Source organism: Phyllostomus discolor, chromosome 14 (assembly GCF_004126475.2).
Source record: "Phyllostomus discolor isolate MPI-MPIP mPhyDis1 chromosome 14, mPhyDis1.pri.v3, whole genome shotgun sequence".
Lineage (NCBI taxonomy): Eukaryota > Metazoa > Chordata > Mammalia > Chiroptera > Phyllostomidae > Phyllostomus > Phyllostomus discolor.
The window spans coordinates 1140178-1159407 of NC_040916.2; the positions used below are offsets into that span (position 1 = coordinate 1140178).

The 19230-nt window shown below is 36.7% G+C and overlaps 1 protein-coding gene across 2 annotated transcripts in view; it reads right to left on the bottom strand.

The window, feature by feature from the left end:
- Positions 1–3218: 3218 nt before the first annotated feature.
- SPTA1 (spectrin alpha, erythrocytic 1) overlaps positions 3219–19230 on the bottom strand; it is a 185993-nt gene continuing 169981 nt past the window's right edge. For both annotated transcript variants that reach the window (XM_036015014.1, XM_036015013.1), the window contains exons 48-52: positions 7003–7190; positions 5784–5837; positions 4938–5084; positions 4043–4187; positions 3219–3423 (exon numbers count right to left, since the gene is read on the bottom strand). In XM_036015014.1, coding sequence (XP_035870907.1) covers positions 3298–3423; positions 4043–4187; positions 4938–5084; positions 5784–5837; positions 7003–7190 — 660 coding nt within the window. In that variant the 3' untranslated portion in view covers positions 3219–3297. The remainder of the gene's footprint in view (positions 3424–4042; positions 4188–4937; positions 5085–5783; positions 5838–7002; positions 7191–19230) is intronic.

The following is a 19230-nucleotide window of genomic DNA, read 5'->3' on the forward strand; positions in this document are numbered from 1 at the left end:
TTCAATTCCAAGTCAGAGCACATGCCCAGGTTACAGGCCAGGTCCCCAGTGTGGGGGTGGGTGGGCATGTGAGAGGCAACTGACAGTAAACAGAAGGGAGGGGATTTGAGAGGGGATAATGGGGGGGAAGAGGAAGGGTTTTCAGGAATATCTATAAAAGACACATGGACAAAACCAAAGTTGAGTAGGATCTAAGGTGGTAGTGGGGATGGCTCGGGTGGGGGGAGTGGTAGGGGGAAAATGGAGACAACTGTACTTGAACAACAACAACAAAAAGTTTAAAAAAGAATAACTTTAACTCAAAAAGAAAAGGACAGCTATGTATAATGGAAATTCTAATTTTATAACAAGCAATAGCATGGAAAAACTGAAACACCTTAGTTAGTTTAGGTCCAGACTTAATCTTATTGCTGAGGCTAAAACTATTTCTGTCCATTAATAAAACTTCTCATGTCCATGCCCTGGCTGGCGTGGCTCAGTGGCTGAGGGCTGGACTGCAAATCAAAGGGTCTCCAGTTCAATTCCTGGTCTAGGGCATATGGCTGGGTTGTGGGTCAGGTCATCAGTAGGGGGCACATGAGAGGTAATCACTCCCTCTCTATCTATCTCCCTTCCCCAATCTAAAAAGTAAATAAATAAAATCTTAAAGAAGAAGCAACTTCTCATGCCCTTAACCAACCAGAAAAAGACCCACAATGAGTTATTTTCTCACACCTATCAGAGTGGCTATCATCTATAAATCAACAAACAAGTATTGGCCAAGATGTAGAGAAAAGGAATCCTGATGCGCTGTTGTTGGAAATGCAGATTGGCGCAGCCATTGTTGAAAACAGTATGGAGTTTCTCTGAAAAATTAAAAGTAAAATTCTTTTATGACATTGTAATTCCCCTTCTGGAAATATTTTTGAAGAATCCTGGAACTCCAGTTCAAAAGAACTTATGTACTCCTATGTTCATAGCAGCACAGTTTACAGCAGCTAAGTGTTAGAAACAGCCCAACTACCATTCAGTACATGAGTAATGAACAAAAGAGAACCATAGACAAAGAAACATGGAACAGACTGAAAGTGACCAGAAAGGGTGGAGGAGGGGAATAATGGTGGAAAGAAGGAGAAAGGACTAGACAAAGAACATGTATAAATGGCCCACAGACATGGACAACAATGTGGGGATTGACCATGGGACCAGAGGGTGGGATGGGCAGAGGAGGGCAAAGGGGGAAAAATTGGGACAACTGTAATAGAATAACAATAAAAAAGGATTTAATTAAAAAACAATAGTTTTTAAAAACTGTGGTACTTTTACACAATGGAATACTACATAGCAGAAAGAAGGAAGTCCTACCTTTTGTGACAGCATGGATAGAACTGGAAACTATTATGCTAAGGAAAATAAGCCAGCTGGTGAAAGATAAATACCATATGATCTCACTTATAACTGGACTCTAATGAACAAAATAAACCAATCAGACAAATAGAACCAGAAATATGGAAACCTGAAACAGGCTGATAGTTGTAGAAGGGGAGAAGAGAGTGAGGTATGATGGAAGGAAAGGGAATGGATTAGCCAAAGAACATGTATGAATGACTCATGAACATGGACACTGGAGAGGATATTGACTGTGGGAGAGAGAAATGGGCTTGGGTGGAGGGGGGAAGGGGAAAATAAATAGGGATAACTATAATAGAATAAACAATGAAAAATAAAATAAACAAATTTCCTAGAGCACTAAACAAACAAAAAGAATCCCAAAACACTAATTCAAAAGAATAAGTATCCCTATCTTCATCGCAGCATTATTCACAATAGCCAAAATGTAGAAGCAGCTCAGGGACCCATCAGCAGATGAGTGGGTAAAAACAAAAACAAGCTGTGGTACATTTACACAATGGAATACTGCTTAGCTAAAAAATAAAAATAAAAAAAATAAAAAAAGAAATCTTACCTTTGTGACAGCATTAATTAACCTGGAAAAATATTATGCTACATGGAATAAGCCAGTCAGACAAAGAAAAATACCATATGATATCATTTACATATGGACTATAATGAACAAAAACAAAGTAGAAAAAGACAGAGATACACAGAACAGACTGTCAGCTTTTAAAGGTGAGGAACATTGAGGTGGTGGGTAAAAAGCTGAAGAGATTAAGCAAAAAATAAAACCAAAACATAAAAATTCATGGACACAGACAACTTACCAGAGGGAAAAAGGTGTGGGGACAGGCAAAAATGGAAAATGGGGATAAATGGTGATGGAAGGAGACTTGAATTTGGGTGTGAATACACAATACAATATACCAATAATATGTTATAGAATTGTTCATTTGAAACCTACATGATTTTATTAATCATTGTCATCCCAATAAATTCAATAAAAATTTAAACATAAGATCCATGTAGGCACTGGTGGGTGTAGTTCAGTGGATTGTGCACCAGCCTGTGAACCAAAGGGCTGTTGGTTTGATTCCCAGTCAGGGCGCATGCCTGGGTTGCAGGCCAGGCCCCCACTTGGGGGCCCGTGAGAGTCAACCACACAATGATGTTTCTCTTCCTCTCTTTCTCCCTCTCTTCCTCTCTCTCTAAAAATAAATAAATAAAATTTCTTTAAAAAAGAATCCATGTAGAACTCAGCAAATAAAAATAGGAAACTTGACTATTATTCTAGTTTATTTATGCCTCACATAATCTATAAGAAAAATATAATGTTGCCGTTTGTGGCAATATGGACAAATTTTAAGAATATTAATCCAAGTGAAATAAGTCAGACAGAAAATGTCAAGAACCATGTAACTCACTCATATGTGAGATATAATACTGAAATTAGCAAATGAACAAACATAAAACAAAACTCATTGATGCACACAACAGTATGGAGGGTGGTAGGTTTGTAAAAGGTACAGAGGGTCAATATATGATGATGGAAAAATAATTTACTTTGGGTAGGGGGCATACAATGCAATATATGGATGATGTATCCCAGAATTGTATACTTGAAATTTATATAATTTTATTAACCAATGTCACCTCAATACATTTAACTAAAAAGAAAAAATGAAGAACATGACACACCTCAGTAGGGCTTCATTTCCACATAAGCCCCTGATCTTCTCTTCTCCAACTCTATTAATGCATTATATCACCCAAGCTTGTTTTTGTTTTTCAGGTCCTGCAATAAATGTAATACACCCACACACATGCACACTATCTTCCCACCCTCTTTATTCACCTGCCTCTTTTATTCACCAATACTTCCCGCCATGCCAAGATTTTATACAATCCAATAATAGATGCTTATCAGTTGCCAAAGTAGGAATTGGTGAATCCAACATAGTCATAGCCAGCAGGGTGGCTTCGGCCTCGTGGGTCCACATATTGCTGCATATGTGAGGCACAGAACGACACTTGTTCTGGTGTTAGGGCCTAAAACAAAAAAAAAATTATATATATAGTAATAGGAATTCAAAATAGCCGATTACTTTGGGATTCCAATAGTCCCTAAACTCAGGGAATGGAAAAGCCAAAGGGGGTAGGATTGAGGGTGAAAAGTGGTGGTTGGTGGGGCAAAAGAGAGTGGTGGAGAGAAAATGGAGACAATTGTACTTGAATGACAATTAAAAATTCATAAAAATATTATTTAATGATTGGAAAAAGAAGAGAAAAAGCTAGTACCATCCATATCACATACCTTTCACAAAAGTACATAATTTCTAATGAGACCAACAATCTCTTTAACTCAGCTTTTAAGAGTTCCATGTCACTCGACTACACTATTTAACCCATTCCCTTATTTGTCTTATTAAATAAATGGGATAAGAGATATTCTTGAAAACTGAGTTTCAGTTTTGGGATTGACCCTGGTAGTTGTTAGAGATTGACTTTAGGTTTTGATCATGACATAAAATAGTAATCAAAGCAAATAATATATAGAGAACGATAATATCTGAAAAAAAAGTAGTTGGGGATAAGGTAGTTTGCCTTTGAGATGATTAAAATCATTATGATAAGAGCATCATGAGAATGGATAAAATTAGAATCTGACCTGCTTCATGTCTTCTTTGGTAATACAGGCTTTGCCCTCTGCCAAGGCTTGGAAAGCATTCTCTATTTCATCACTGGACTTGATGTTTTCTGATTCCTTATCAATCAGGAATGAGGTATAGTTCTCCAGTGAGACATAGCCTTTCCTGTGGGATAAATAGATTAGAAACTGTGCCCTTTCAACACAAAGGAGAAAACAGGTCCTTTTCTCATTCTACTCAGTGTCTCAAAGACAGAAGAAAGCTAAATTTTTCAAGTGCCTCTTTCCACTCAGTTCTCTAAGACTATGATTTATTTGGCCCTCTTCCTTATGTCCTTACAACCAAATAAACAGTTTCCTAAGTTTCAACCTCTGTTTCCTCATGGGCCTTTTAGCATGACACACTATATAGAATTTGGATATTTCCTATCAGCACCAGTATCTAGGTACTTCAAACTCTTCAAGTTGAGTTGAAGACCTCTATATCTAGTCTTGCTTGATCTTGGTATTAGAAAGAATTAGTTCCTAACAATAACGTGATCCCCCTATGATTCTACTCTACCCTCATAAGCATATAACAACTTCACCCCCACAAGTTAGTCATCCTTTTCATAAGACCTTGTTCACATAAAAGGATTCTTCTCTCAAGTTCAATTTTCAGAACCAACAGAAGTTAGAGTCAAACATGAATGAGGAACTGACCAAATTGAAGAACTGGTGCCTGAGTTGGAGTTAGTGCCATGAACTTCTGAGTTAATCCTGAAAAAGCAAAAGCTTCCCAATTCATTTATCATCGTCTGTATCTTCCTATTCTCAAGATGAGTTAAATTTCATGTTTTACAGACCATTTTACTCTCTGTGTTTATCCCCTCAAGCTCCATTCTCACTATGGCCTGGCCATTGGTCTTCTTCCTACCTGCCTGGATCAACGACATCCAGGAACTTCTCAAACTTTGGTTCAGGTTCACCCTCCTCCACCATGGGCAAGTAGTAATTGAGTCCTCTCAGGCAGGACCGGAAATCTTTGTGACTCAAGCGCCCTGTCAAATTCTCATCAAAGTGTCTAAAGAATAAAAACATCTTATCAAATTCAATAAAGAACCAGATTACAACACAAAATAACAAACTTTGTTGTGTCCACTGGGGATTTATTAGTGTGCCATAAACTTATCAGAGAATTGAGTGGAGAGCTTGCCTGTGTTTCTTATTTATTTATTTGTTTATTTATTTATTTACTTATTTGCCCATTATCATTCACTCCCCTTATACCCTCTTCCACCTTCTCCCCCCTCCAATCACCACACTGTTTCCTGTGTCCATTAGTTCTTTGTCTTTTTTGCTCAATCCCTCCCTGGCAACCTACCACACCCCAAGAGCTATCAGCCAGCTCTTGATCTATGATTCTGTCTCTCATTTGCTTGTTAATTCAGTTTGTTCAGTTAGATTACACATATGAGTGAAATTATATGGCATTTGTCTTTTTCTGCCTGGCTTATCACACTTAGCATAATGTTCTCCAGGTCCACCCATGCTGTCACAGAGGGCAGGAAAAAGCATAAAACATTGAATATAAAAGAATGTATTTTCTAAAGTTCAGGAATCTCATAAACACATTATAAGCCACAAATCAAAGATAAATAACATATGTGGATCTTCACATAATATCCTACCAAGACACACTGAAGGGTAAAATGTTATTTGGAAATTTATTCTCAATGGTCTGAAAATCAAAACAACCAATCAACTATGAAATTATACTCACTTATAGGTGGTGCTAAATTCCTTCAGTGTTTCCTCACTCACACCTATGGTGTCTCTAAAAGGCAAAACATTAATTAGCTAATGAAATAAAACAAAGAGAAGAAAAGCTATGTCATGTGAAATAGAAATTTTAGTAAGCATGCCATTTGAGTCATCTACTTCAGGGATTGGTAAACTATGGTCTATGGATCAAATCCAGTCTGTCACTTGCTTTTGTACAGTCAATGAGTTAAGAATGGTTTTTACATTTTTTTAATAGAATGTATTGGAGTGACATTTGTTAAAAAATTAAAATGATTTGTTAAATCATTGCAGCATTATTCATGGTTTTTACATTTTTACATGGTTAAAAACAATAAAAAAGAATGCTTTATTATACATAAAATTATATAAGATTTAATATTAATGTCTGTAAATAAAATTTTTTAACAGGTCCATGCTCAGTCATTTATAAATTATAGTAACTCATTTATCTCCACAAGATAATCAAGTAGTTATAACAGAGACTATCTGGCTCACAAAGATTAATGTGTTTATTATCAAACTTTTTACAGAACAAGTTTGCCTATCTCTGATGTAGATAACACTGCCAAAATCTATGGAAAACTAAAATTTTTTAAAGATTTTATTTATTTATTTATTTATTTATTTATTTATTTATTTTTATTTTATTTTAGAGAGGAAAGGGAGGGAGATAGAGAGAGAGAGAAACACCAGTGTGTGGTTGCTGGGGGTCATGGCCTGCAACCCAGATATGTACCCTGACTGGGAATCAAACCTGCGACACTTTGGTTCAAGCCCGTGCTCAATTCACTGAGCTATGCCAGCCAGGGCTGGAAAACTAAAATGTTTTAAGACAATTAACTTATTTAGAAAAAATGAGTTATGTTCTTCTGCTCTATGTCTTGACTGTTTCATTCATTCTACACACTTTGGAGAAAATTTTACAAAAGGGAATGCTTTCTGGAGAAATTACATAAGATGGTGAGGAAAATTTTAGAATTAGATGTTGACACTGTCTCTGATTGCATAATAGAATAAAAAGAAACAGTCATTTCTGGGTCGGTAAAGAGAGTGAATATTGGTTCTAAACATCATGAGGATACTGCCTCTGAAGCAGTACTTTTAACCTTTACCCCAAACTATAGCCCTTAGAGTTGAGCTCCTAAAACCTGATAATACCCACACCCTTCCCAGCCCTTTCCCTAGGTTCTCAATACTTGGCTTGGATCTGTTGCTCCAAGTTGTGTTGCATTCGCATCCCAAGTTGGTAGAGCTGGTCCCACTGCTGTGCCAACCCAATGGTACTGTATTTGATGTCCAGAACCAGAGCCTCTTCTAAGTTTTCTCCCAGATCCTGAATCTTGGTCAGCTGACGCTTCATCACCTGGATCTCCTTTTGCTTCCTCTAGAAAAAGAGAAGAGAGACAGTCAACCAGGTCACCAATTCCAAACCTAGGGATAGGAGTGAAATATTAAGAACAAGTGGGCAGTAATCAGAGGGGTGGTGGGAGGGGAAAACAGGGGGAAAAGGGGGAGGGGTTTTCAGGAACATCTATAAAGGTCACATGGACAAAACCAAAGGGAAATAGGATCAAGAGTGGGAAGCAGGGATGGCTTGGGTGGGGGTAGTGGAGACAACTGTACTTGAACTACAAGAAAAAAGTTAAAGAAACAAACAAAAAAATAGCAGGGGAGTTGAAGTTTCCTCTACTTCCTTCTTTTCTATTATTTTCAGGAATATTCCTATCCTCCATGAGACATAAATTACTCAGAATAATTTCACTTCTGGATTCCTCACTTATAAAAATAGTGGGAATTCCCTCACTGGTGTGGCTCAGTGGACTGAGTGCCAGCCTGCAAAGCAAGGGGTCACTGGTTTGATCCCCAGTCAGGGAACATGCCTGGGTTGTGGGCCAGGTCCCCAGCTGGGGCACTTGGGAGGAGTCACACATTGATGTTTCTTTCCCTTTTTCTCCCTCCCTAAAAATGAATAAATAAAATACTTAAAAAATGGTGGGAAGGTTAAGTGATATGGTCTCAGTCATTCTAGTACTCTGTAACATGTAAATCACAGACGTACTAGTTATATACTGCAAATAAAAAATTTGCATCATGAATTATCTGCACTATTGATTGGGGTTGAGCTATAAGGCCTACCTAAGCTCAGTATTGTTAACTCTTGGATCTCCTTCACTAGCTTGAGAAAAGTTTAAAAAATGTCCCTGTCATTCAGACACATTATATACCAATTTTGGTATCAAGGTCAAGGTTTTTCAACTGAGAGATAATTTGTCCTAAAGAGGGGAGACTTGAATTGGTTATAATAGTGAAGGTTGGTAAAACAACATTAGATATTACAAAGGCTTGCAGTTCTACAAAGATCAATTCTAACATCAGGGTTTTTTTCCCATTTTCCTTTTTTATTAATTTTTCAATTATAGTTGATCTTCAATATTATTTTATATTAGTTTCAGTTGTACAACATAGTGATTAGACAGTTACATAATTTACAAAGTGATTCCCTCAATATGTCTAGTAACCACCTGGCACCATACATAGTTATTACAATATTATTGATTATATTTCCTCTGCCACACTCTACATCCCCATGACTATTTTGTGACTACCAATTCATACTTCTTAACCCCCTCACCATTTTTTTTACCCAGGTTCCCATCTGCTTTCGAAGCTGGCAACCACCATTTTATTCTCCCTATCTCTATTTTTTTATTATTTTATGCTGATCAAGTACAGTTGCCTGAATTTTCCTCCCAGCACTCTCCCCCAACCCCAGCTATCCCCACCTCCCTCCCCTGATTCCACACCCCCTTGGTTTTACCAGTTTTGTCCATGTGTCCTTTATAGTTGTTCCTGAAATCCATTCACCCCTCCCTCCATTATCTTTTCCCATCTCCCCTCTGGTTACCATCAGATTGTTCTTAATTTCAATGTTTCTGGTTATATTTTGCTTGCTTGTTTGTTTTGTTGACTAGGTTCCACTTAAAGGTGAGATCATATGCTATTTGCTTTTCATCACCTGACTTATTTCACTTAGCATGATGCTCTCCAGTTCCATCCATGTTGTTGCAAAGGGTTGGATTTCCTTCTTTCTTTCTGCTGCATGATATTCCATCATGCAGATGTACCATAGTTTTTTGATCCATTCATTTACTGATGAGCACTTAGGCTGCTTCCAGTTCTGACTATTGTAAATTATGTTGCTATGAACATTGGGTTGCATAGGTTCTTATGGATTGGTGTTTCGGGAAGACAAAAACCCAATTAAAAATGGGCAAAAGACCTGAACAGACACTTCTCCAAGGAGGACATACAGAGGGCCCAGAGACATATGAAAAGATTCTTAGCATCACTAGCCATCAGAGAGATGAAAATTAAAACTACAATGAGATATCACTTCACACCACTCAGAATGGACATCATAAACAAATCAACAAACAAGTATTGGAGAGGATGTGGAGAAAAGAGAAACCTAGTGCACTGTTGCTGGAAATGCAGACTGATGCAGCCACCATGGAAAACAGCATGGGATTTCCTCAGAAAACTAAAAATGGAATTTCCTTTTGACCTGGCAATTCCACTGCTGGGATTATATCCTAAGAGCCCTGTTGTTGTTGTTGTTGTTGTTCTTGTTGTTGATCTTGTTTTGTCCTTTAGAATGCACATAAAAGTGAAATCATATGGTATTTGTCTTTCTCTGCCTGAATTTTTCACATAGCATAATATCCTTTAGTTCCATCTATGTTGTTACAATAGTAAGATTTTATTCTTTTTTGTGGCCAAGTACTATTAGATGGATATATGTACCACATCTTCCCTATCCAGTCATCTGTTAATGGAAACTTGAGATATTTCAATATCTTAGCTATTGTAAATAATTCTGCAGTGAATATAGAAGTGCATACATGTTTTCAAATTAGTATATTGGATTTATTCAGATAAATACCCAGAGTGAAATTGTTGGTCATATAATAGCTATATTTTAAATTATTTGAGAAACTTTCCACTGGAAACTGGAAACAGTTTGTGCAACTGTTTTCCACTTGGCTGCACAAACTTGAAGTCACACTAAAAATGCACAAGTGTTACCTTTCTCTACATCCTTGCCAATGCTTGTTGTTTGTTGACTTATTGATGATAGCCATTCTGAAAGGTATGAGGTAAAACTCTCATTGTAATTTTAATTTGCATTTCTTTAATAATAGTGACATTGAACATCTTTTCACAGATGTGTTGTCCATCTGTATGTTCTCTTTGGAGAAGTATCTATTTGTGTCCTTTTAATTGGATTGTTTATTTTTTATGCTAAGTTGTATGACTTCTTTATAGATTTTGGGTATTAACCACTTATCAGATCTATCATTGATTAATATCTTTTTCTGGTCAGTAGGTTATCATTTTGTTTTGTTGGTGGTTTTCTCTGCTGTGTAAATTTTTTAAGTTTGATGTAATCCCAGCAGTATATTTTTTCTTTTGTTTCCCTTGCCTGAAGAGATTTATCAGAAAAGAAATTACTAAGTGCAATGCCAGATTGTTTAGTTCCTGTGTTTTCTTCCAGGTGTTTTATAGTCCCAGGTCTTACATTTGGGTTTTTAATCCATTTTGGGTTTCTTCTTGTATATAGTACAAGAAGATGATCTAGTTTTAGTTTTTGCATGTATCTGTCCAAATATGTCAATGCTATTGATAGACAGTCTTTACCCCATCAAATGTTTTTTTTCATTATTTTTCATATATTAATTGAATATATAGGTGTGTGTTTATTTCTGGGCTTTCTATTCTTCCATTTATCTATACAGGTGTGACACAGTGTATTTAGGTAAAATCTCATGTCACTGTGATATTATTTTGAGTTAATAAAGCTATCATAGTAATCATTACCTGCATGTCTTTTTCCATGCTAACAATTGTAAATCTACTTATACCCACCCCTGCATGTCTGTTTTTATGCCAGCTTCATGCTATTTTGATCACTATAGCTTTCTGTCATCATTTTATATCAGGTGTATGATATCTCCAACTTTGTTCTTTTTTTCAAGAGTTTTGTAGTTATTCAGGTCTTTGTGGTTCCATATATTTGATTTTTTGTGTGTGTGTGAAAAGTGCCAGTGGTCTTTTGATAGGAATTTCACTGCATATATAGATTGCTTTGGGTATAATGGGAATTTTAATTATGCTAATTCTTCCTATCCATGAGTATGTCATCATTTATTTGGATCTTCTTCAATGTCTTATAACTTATCCAAGTATAGGACCTTTACCTCCTTGGCTAAATTTCTTCCAGGCATTGCATTGTTTTGATGCACTGTAAATGGAATATTTTTCTTACTTTCTTTTCAACTAATTCATTTTTGGTGTAAAAATGCAACTTATTTCTGAATATTAATTTTGTATTCTATTATTTTACTGAATTCATCTATAAGCACTAGTAGTTTATTGTTTTTCCAATTACAGTTGTCCTAATTCCCCCCATTGCTTTCTTCTATCCTGCTCACCACACCCCTTATTCCCTCAGTCAGTTCCCACCCTGTTGTCCATTACTGTGGGTCTTTTATACATGTTCCTTGATAAGACACTTCTTCTTTCTCCCATTTTCCCCCTCCCCCTCACCTCTGGTCACTGTCAGTTTGAAATGTAATGCATCACATAAAATAATAAAAGACAAAAACCACACAGTCACATCAATATATACTGAAAAGCACTGGATAAACTACAGCACCAATTTATGATAAAAAAAAAACACTCAGGAAAGTGGGAATAGAGAAAGTATACTTCAACATAAAAAAGCCATATATGAGAAATCTACAGCCAATACCACATTCAATGATCAAAAACCAAAAGCTTTCTCTCTAAGATCAGAAACAAGACAAGGGTGTCTATTTTCACTTCTAGTCAACATAGTATTGGAAGTTCTAGTCATAGTGAACAGACAAGAAAAATAAATAAAAGCACCCAAATCACAAAGGAGGAATTAAATCTTTCATTGTTTGTAGATGAACTGACCACCAAAAATCTACTCAACCTAATAAATGAATTTAGCAAAACAACAGGATACAAAGTCAATATTCAGAAATCGAAGTCAATTTTGTATACCAACAATGAAATATCAAAAACAGAAACTAGAAAAATCCCAGTTGCAATAGGAACAAAATAATAAAATACCTAGGAATAAACTTAATGAAGGAGGTAAAAAACCTGTACTCTGAAAAGTATAGAACACTGAAGAAAGAAATTAAGGAAGACACAAATAAATGGTAGCATATACCTTGATCATGGATAGGAAGAATTAATATAAAAATGTCCATACTACCCAAAGCAATATAAAGATTCAGTTAAATCCATATCAAAATGCCAATGGTGGAGTTGGAAGATGGTGATGAAATAGGTGGGAGCAGAGCCCACTTCCCCCTGTGCACAAGTGGAACACCTAGCTAGTCTTCTGAGGAACAGAGTGAACAACCAATGGAATCCAGCATATATGAAGGTTGCAGGCCAAAAGCATAGAAAACATTGAAAAACAGATGGTAGGGAGACTGCTTTGGGACAGGAAGGTCCCTGAGAACAGTGTGGGGACCAGGACTGCTGCTGCCCCTGGCCTGGTGCCTTCCAGCACCTGCTGCAGGATCCTTGGATGAGAGCCAAAACAACAGCTCCCTCCCTTGCCAAACAAGGAGGATAGAGAAACACATGATGGACCTAAATGCTTGAAGTTGATGGAGGGAATAAAGATGAAATGGGAGACACACAGTGGCAGGTGTTTATCTACTGAGACTGTGAATGCCGGCTGGGTAATTATGAGAAAAACTGGGGAGCCAGGTGATGTCTGGAGAAGGGAGAAGAGCGGATCATGACAGAACCTGACACGGATTGTCTCCAGTCTGGTTGAAAAGTTAGGATGTGTGAGAGACCAGGTGCTTGTTGGGAGCAGCAGGCTTAAACAGAAGGTTTTTGTTAAAAAACTGGCTCTTGGTCACAGTTCAAGGAAGTCTGCCACAGTGGCCACTACTAGCTGCCCTAGCCAAACACTTGCTGCTAAAGCCACAACCTTGGCCACAACTCTGCCCCTGCCACTGTAGGGTGGCTGGGCTGCCTTGCTAAGAGAAAGGAGGAGGCCCACCCCACAAAGAAGAGCGGTAGGGCTTAGGGAGTTAGCAGTCTCCAAAAGACTTAACTCAATGGGGGAGCTGAATTACCCTGAAGAAACCTTGAGAGTGCCTAGCACCTAGTATAGCAAGGAGTGAGAAGGTGGTGTGTGAGTTGCCTCTAATTAGTGCACCTGAATGACAGCACAGCAGGTGCATGGAAGGTGCCAGTCTGGTGCAGAGAGGCAGTGGGGGCCTGGAAATGACTAGTAGAACTGGGATGGAGGCTGCACACTGTGAATAGTACAGCACAGACCTGGCCCCAATCCTTGTAAAACCATAGGAAGGGAGAAAAGTGAAGCCCAACCCACTCAGCTTGCAGCATCCAGGAGGACCAGCAGAACTTTCTTAGCTGATTTTTAAATCAGGAGGCTTTTTCTTTCCCCTGCCCCCCAAGTAAGACAATAAGACCTGGAGCTGTGAAATGTCCAGAGACAGGCCCAAAGAAGCATCACAGGGTGAATTGTGAAACAGACAAATTTCACTTTTCTATTTCAGGGAACTGGAATGTCATTGTTTACTTGTATTATTATTTTTCATTATTTGTACTTCTTTTGTTTTATCAGTATTTTTTTATTTCTCTTCTTTCTGTTTAGTTTTCTTCATTTTATTTCTCTAGTTGCATTGTTTGACTAGTTTTCCTTGTTCTATCTTTTTATTGTATTTTAATTTTCTTCTTTCACTTCACTTGTGTTCCAATAACACACTACTCTTGACTGTGTACTTTCTATTCTTGTTATCCAAATCATATATTTTTGTCATATTATTGTTGTTCAAGTCCTACTTTAAATAATTGTCCCATACAATTGTAAATTCTACACAGCACCCCTCCCAGATCTTAGCCTATTTCACTGTCTTCCAGAACTCTATTATTGCTGTGGTTAACCCTATTCTCTCACACATTATACCTATTTTCTATCCTTTACTCCCACTATATTTCATAATCTGACCTCCCACAAGCTGTTTTCTGAATTCAGCTCACCTTCCCCCCTCCAACAAGAGTCTTATCTTTTTTCAATTCTTTCTAAAAAGTGGCCAGGTGGGTGAAATGTCATGGTTAACACTATACTTATCCAAAGGATCTCCTATCTCTTCTCTACAGGTTGGTACTGTAAAACCCATAGAACACACTCCCAATGTCTTAATTCATTTTGCCTCCCTACTCCAACTGTTCACATAAAAGAATAGGTGGGAGCTCTGAACACAAAAATACCTATTGGAAGAGAGAACCCATCAACAAAGGAACCATCAACAGATAATAAAGGAAGATGGCAGAGGAGTGAGTGAAAACCATAATACCTCCACCCAGAACCAATCTGGAATTACAACTTACTGGTGGAGAAATTATCCAGAACAAACAACTGAACAGTAGCGAGAGAGAAGCCTCCTAACCTTGTACATATAGGAGAACCAGTTTCGACACAACCTGTCCACATCACTACAACAACATACAAGTTGTGGTGGGCAGAGTGACCCTCAGTCAACCAGCTGGAGGGAAGAACCCACCAAAGAAAGACCCAACAACAATCAAAACCCAAATACATCCAGAAAGCCAAGACAAACAACATCCCAACAGCAGCAATTTCAAGAAATTAAGGAGATAGCACCATTGAATCTCACAGGTATCCTACCATAGACGTTCACACTACAAACCCAGGGAGTCACAACAGATCAATTTAAGAAGCAGAGGCTAACAAGAAGAGTCTCACAAACAATGGGAAGACATAGAAACAATCTCCAAATGAAAAAGGAGGAAGCCTCAGAAAGAATGCTAAATGAAACCGAAGCAAGTCAATTATCAGATATTAAGTTCAAAGCAATTGTTGTAAGGAAGCTCAATGAGAGAATTACAGAGAATCACAGAGAATTACCAAAAACTATAGGGAAACTATGATGAACTCACTGCAAACTATATCAATGTGAAAAAGGAAGTAGAAACTATCAACAAGAGCCAAGAAGAAGTGAAGAATACAGTTTCTGAAATTAAGAACACAATAGAAGGAATCAAAAACAGGCTAGATGAAGCAGAGGATCAAATGAGTGAGCTGGAGGACAAGGTAGAAAAACAATCCCAGGAAGAGCAAGAAAAAGAAAAAAATATTCATAAAGAACAAAGAGGTGTTAGGGGAACTGCAGGACAACATGAAACGTAATAATATCTATATAATAGGGATAGAAGAAGAAGAAGAAGAAGAAGAAGAAGAAGAAGAAGAAGAAGCAGCAGCAGCAGAAGAAGAAGAAGAAGAAGAAGAAGGGCAAGAGATAGAAAATTTGATTGAAGAAGTAATGATGCGAAACTTACCTAATTTGATGAGAGAAAAAGGCACATAGATCCAGGAAACACAGAGTCCCAATCATAAGAAACCCAACGAGGCCTACTTCAAGATGCCTCACAATTAAAATGTCAAATTACAAGACAAATAAAGAATCTTAAAGGCAGTAAGGGAGAAACAGCAAGTAACATACAAGGGAGTTTGAATAAGACTAGCAGCTGACTTCTCAATGAAAATGTTCCAAGTCACAAGGAATTGGCAAAAAATATTCCAAGTAATGAAAGAGAAAGGCCTGCCACCAAGACTACTATATCCAGCAGGGCTCTCAATTAAAATGGAAAATGACATAAGGTATTTCCCAGAGAAAAGAAGGCTCATAGAATACATCTCCACCAAACCATCACTGTAAGACATGATAAAGAGACTGCTTTAAGAAAAGGAAGAAAAAGAGTGAAAGAGAGAGGACATGGGTGCAAAGGAAATAAAATGGCAATTGAAAGGTACAATTTAAAATAATAACTTTAAACATAAATGGATTAAATGTTCCAATCAAAATACATAAAATAGCTGAATAGATAAGAAATCAAGATCCACATATATGCTGCCTACCAGAGACCCACTTCAGGACAAAAGACCTACACAGACTGAAAGTGAAAGGCTGGAAACAAATATACCAAGCAAATGGACAGGAAAAAAAAGCTGTGTACAATACTCATCTCAGACAAAATAGACTTCAAAATAAGAATCATAAAAAGAGACCCAGAAGATCACTTCATAATAGTCAAAGGATGAACCCATGAAGAACACACAAACATGTGTCCTTTATGCTTGTTTCTGTAAACCCTTCCTTTTTTCCCCTGGAATTCCCTCCCCTCTCCCCTCTGGTCACTGTCAGGCTGGGATGGGAGTAAAAGACAGAATACTGTCCTTGAACAACAATTAAAATAAAATAAATAAATTTTAAAAAGAACACATAAACAATGTAAATATATATGCACCCAACAAAGGAGCACCCAAATATACAAGAAAAATCTTGGAGCACTTCAACAAAGATATTGACAATAACACAATTATAGTAGGCAATTTTAACACCCTATTGTCAAAAAAGGATAGATTTTCCAAGCAAAATATCAACAAAGATACTGTGACATTGAACAATAACCTAGATGAAATGGAATTAAATGATATATACATAGAAATTTTCATCCCAAAGGGGCAAAATGGAGATTCTTTTCAAATGCATATGGAACTTTTTCAAAGATAGACCACATGATAGGACACAAAACAAGCCTCAGAAAATTCAAGAATATTGAAATCATATTGAGCATGTTCTCAGACCATAAGTGACTGAAACTAGAAACCAACCCCAAGGAAAAATTAAAAAATGCTCAAACTCATGGAGATTTAATAGCATGCTATTAAACAAAGAATGGATTTAGAATGAGATCAAGGAAGGAATCAAAAAGTTTCTGGAAACAAATGAAAATGAACTCACAACAACCCAAAACTTATGGGACTCAGTGAAGGCAGTCCAGAGAAGGAAGTTCACAGTGATACAGACCTACCTAAAAAAGATAGAAACATTTCAAATAAACAACCTATTCCTACACCTACAAGAACTCAAAGAATAACAACAAAGATAGCCCAGAGCAAGTACAAGGAAGGAAATAATCGATAGCAGATTTAAATGACATAGAAACTAAAATCACAATTCTAAGGATCAATAAATCCAGAAGCTGGTTCTTTGAAAAATAAACAAAATTGGCAAGCTTTTAAGAAGACTCATCAAGGAAAAAAGACAGAGGACCCAAATAAACACAATCAGAAATGAAAGATTATAACCGATACCACAGAAATACAAAGGATTGTAAGAAATTACTATGAAGAACTCTATGCCAAGAAATTTGAAACCCAGGTGAAATAGACAAATTTCTAGAAAAATATAATGTTTCAATATTCAATGAAGAAGAATCAGCCTGAACAGACCAATAACAGCTGACAAAATCAAAGCAGTAATAAAACAAAAAACTCATGGTACACAAAAGCCCTGGACCAGATAGTTTCACAGGGTAATTTTAAAAAGCATTTAAGGGAGAGCTAGTATCTATCATACACAGACTACAAGAAAAAATCCAAGATGATAAAAGACACCCAAACTCTTTTTATGAAGCTAGCATCATCCTAATTTCAAAACCAGAGAAAGTCACAACAAAGAAGAAAACTACAGGCCAATATTACTAATGACCATAGATTCTAAAATCATCAACAAAATATCAGCAAATAGCATCCAGCAATACATTAAAAACATCATATACCATGATCAAGTGGGGTTTATCCCAGGTATGCAAGGATGGTGCAATATTCACAAGTCAATAAACATAATACATCACATAAACACAAGCAAAGACAAAAATCACATGATCATATCTGAAAAAGAGGCAGAAAAAGAATTTGATAAGGTATAGCACCCATTTATGATAAAAAATAGCAATGTGGGAATAGAGGGAGCATTTTTCAACATAAGGAAAGCCATATATGAGGGGCCTAAAGCCAACATTATCCATGAGATAAATGGATAAAAACTAAAAGCTTCCCCACTAAAAACAGGAACAAGACAAGGATGTCTGCTTTCACCACTGCTATTCAACATAGTATTGAAAGTCCTAGCCACAACAATCAGACAAGAAAAATAAATAAAAGGCATCCAAATTAGAACAGAAGAAACAAAACTGTCATTATTTGCAGATAACATGATTGTGTACATAGAAAATTCTATAGACTCCACCAAAAAACTACTCAACCTAATAGTGAATTTGGCAAAACAGTGCCATACAAAGTCAATATTCTGAAATTGAAAGCATTTTTGTACACCAACAATGAAATATTGGAAACAGAAATCAGGAATAACATCCCATTTGATACAGAAACAAGTAAAATAAAGTACATAGGAATAAACCTAACCAAGGATGTAAAAGACCTGTACTCAGAAAACTACACAACACTGCAGAAAGAAATTAAGGAAGACACAAACAAATGGAAGCATGTACTATGTTCATGGATTGGAACAACTAACATAATCAAAATATCCATACTACCTAAAGCAATTTATAGATTCAATGCAATACCTATTAAAGTACCAATAACATATTTCACAGATATAGAACAAACATTTCAAAAATTTATATGGAACCATAAATAACCCCGAATAATCACAGCAATTTTGATTAAGAAAAACAAAGTGGGATGGATCACCATGCCCATCTTCAAATTATATTTCAAGGCAATGGTAATCAAAACATCCTGGTACTGGCATTAAAACAAACACTTAGACCAATGGAACAGAACAGAGCCCAGAAATAAACCCAACTCTCTATGGTCAATTAATATTTGACAAATGAAGCAGAAGCATAAATGGAGTGACAATAGCCTCTTCCAAGAAATAGTGTTGAGAGATCTACACAGTTATATATATATATATATATATATATATATACCACAAAACTCGATCACCAACTAACACCATACACAAAAGTAAATTCAAGATGGATAAAAAACTTAAATATATGTCATGACACCATAAAAGTCCTAGAGGAGAACACAAGCAGAAAAATCTCAGACATTCTGTGCACAGTATTTTCACCAATGTGTCCCCTTGAGTAGGGGACATAAAGGAAAGAATTAAAAAATGGGGTCTTATCAAAATAAAAAGCTTCTGCATGGCTAAAGAAAACAAAAGTAAAATGAAAAGGGAACCAACTATATGGGAATGCATATTTGCTGATGATCCCTTGGACAAGGGTCTGATCTCCAAATATATAAAGAGCTTACATGAGTCTACTCCAGGAAGACAAACAACTCAAGTAAAAAAATGAGCAAAGGACCTGAGCAGACTTTCCCAAGGAGGACATATAGAGGCCCCAGAGATATATGAAAAGAGGCTCAGCATCACCAATCATCAGAGCAATGCAAGTTAAAACTGCAATGAAATACCATTTCACACCAGCCAGAATGA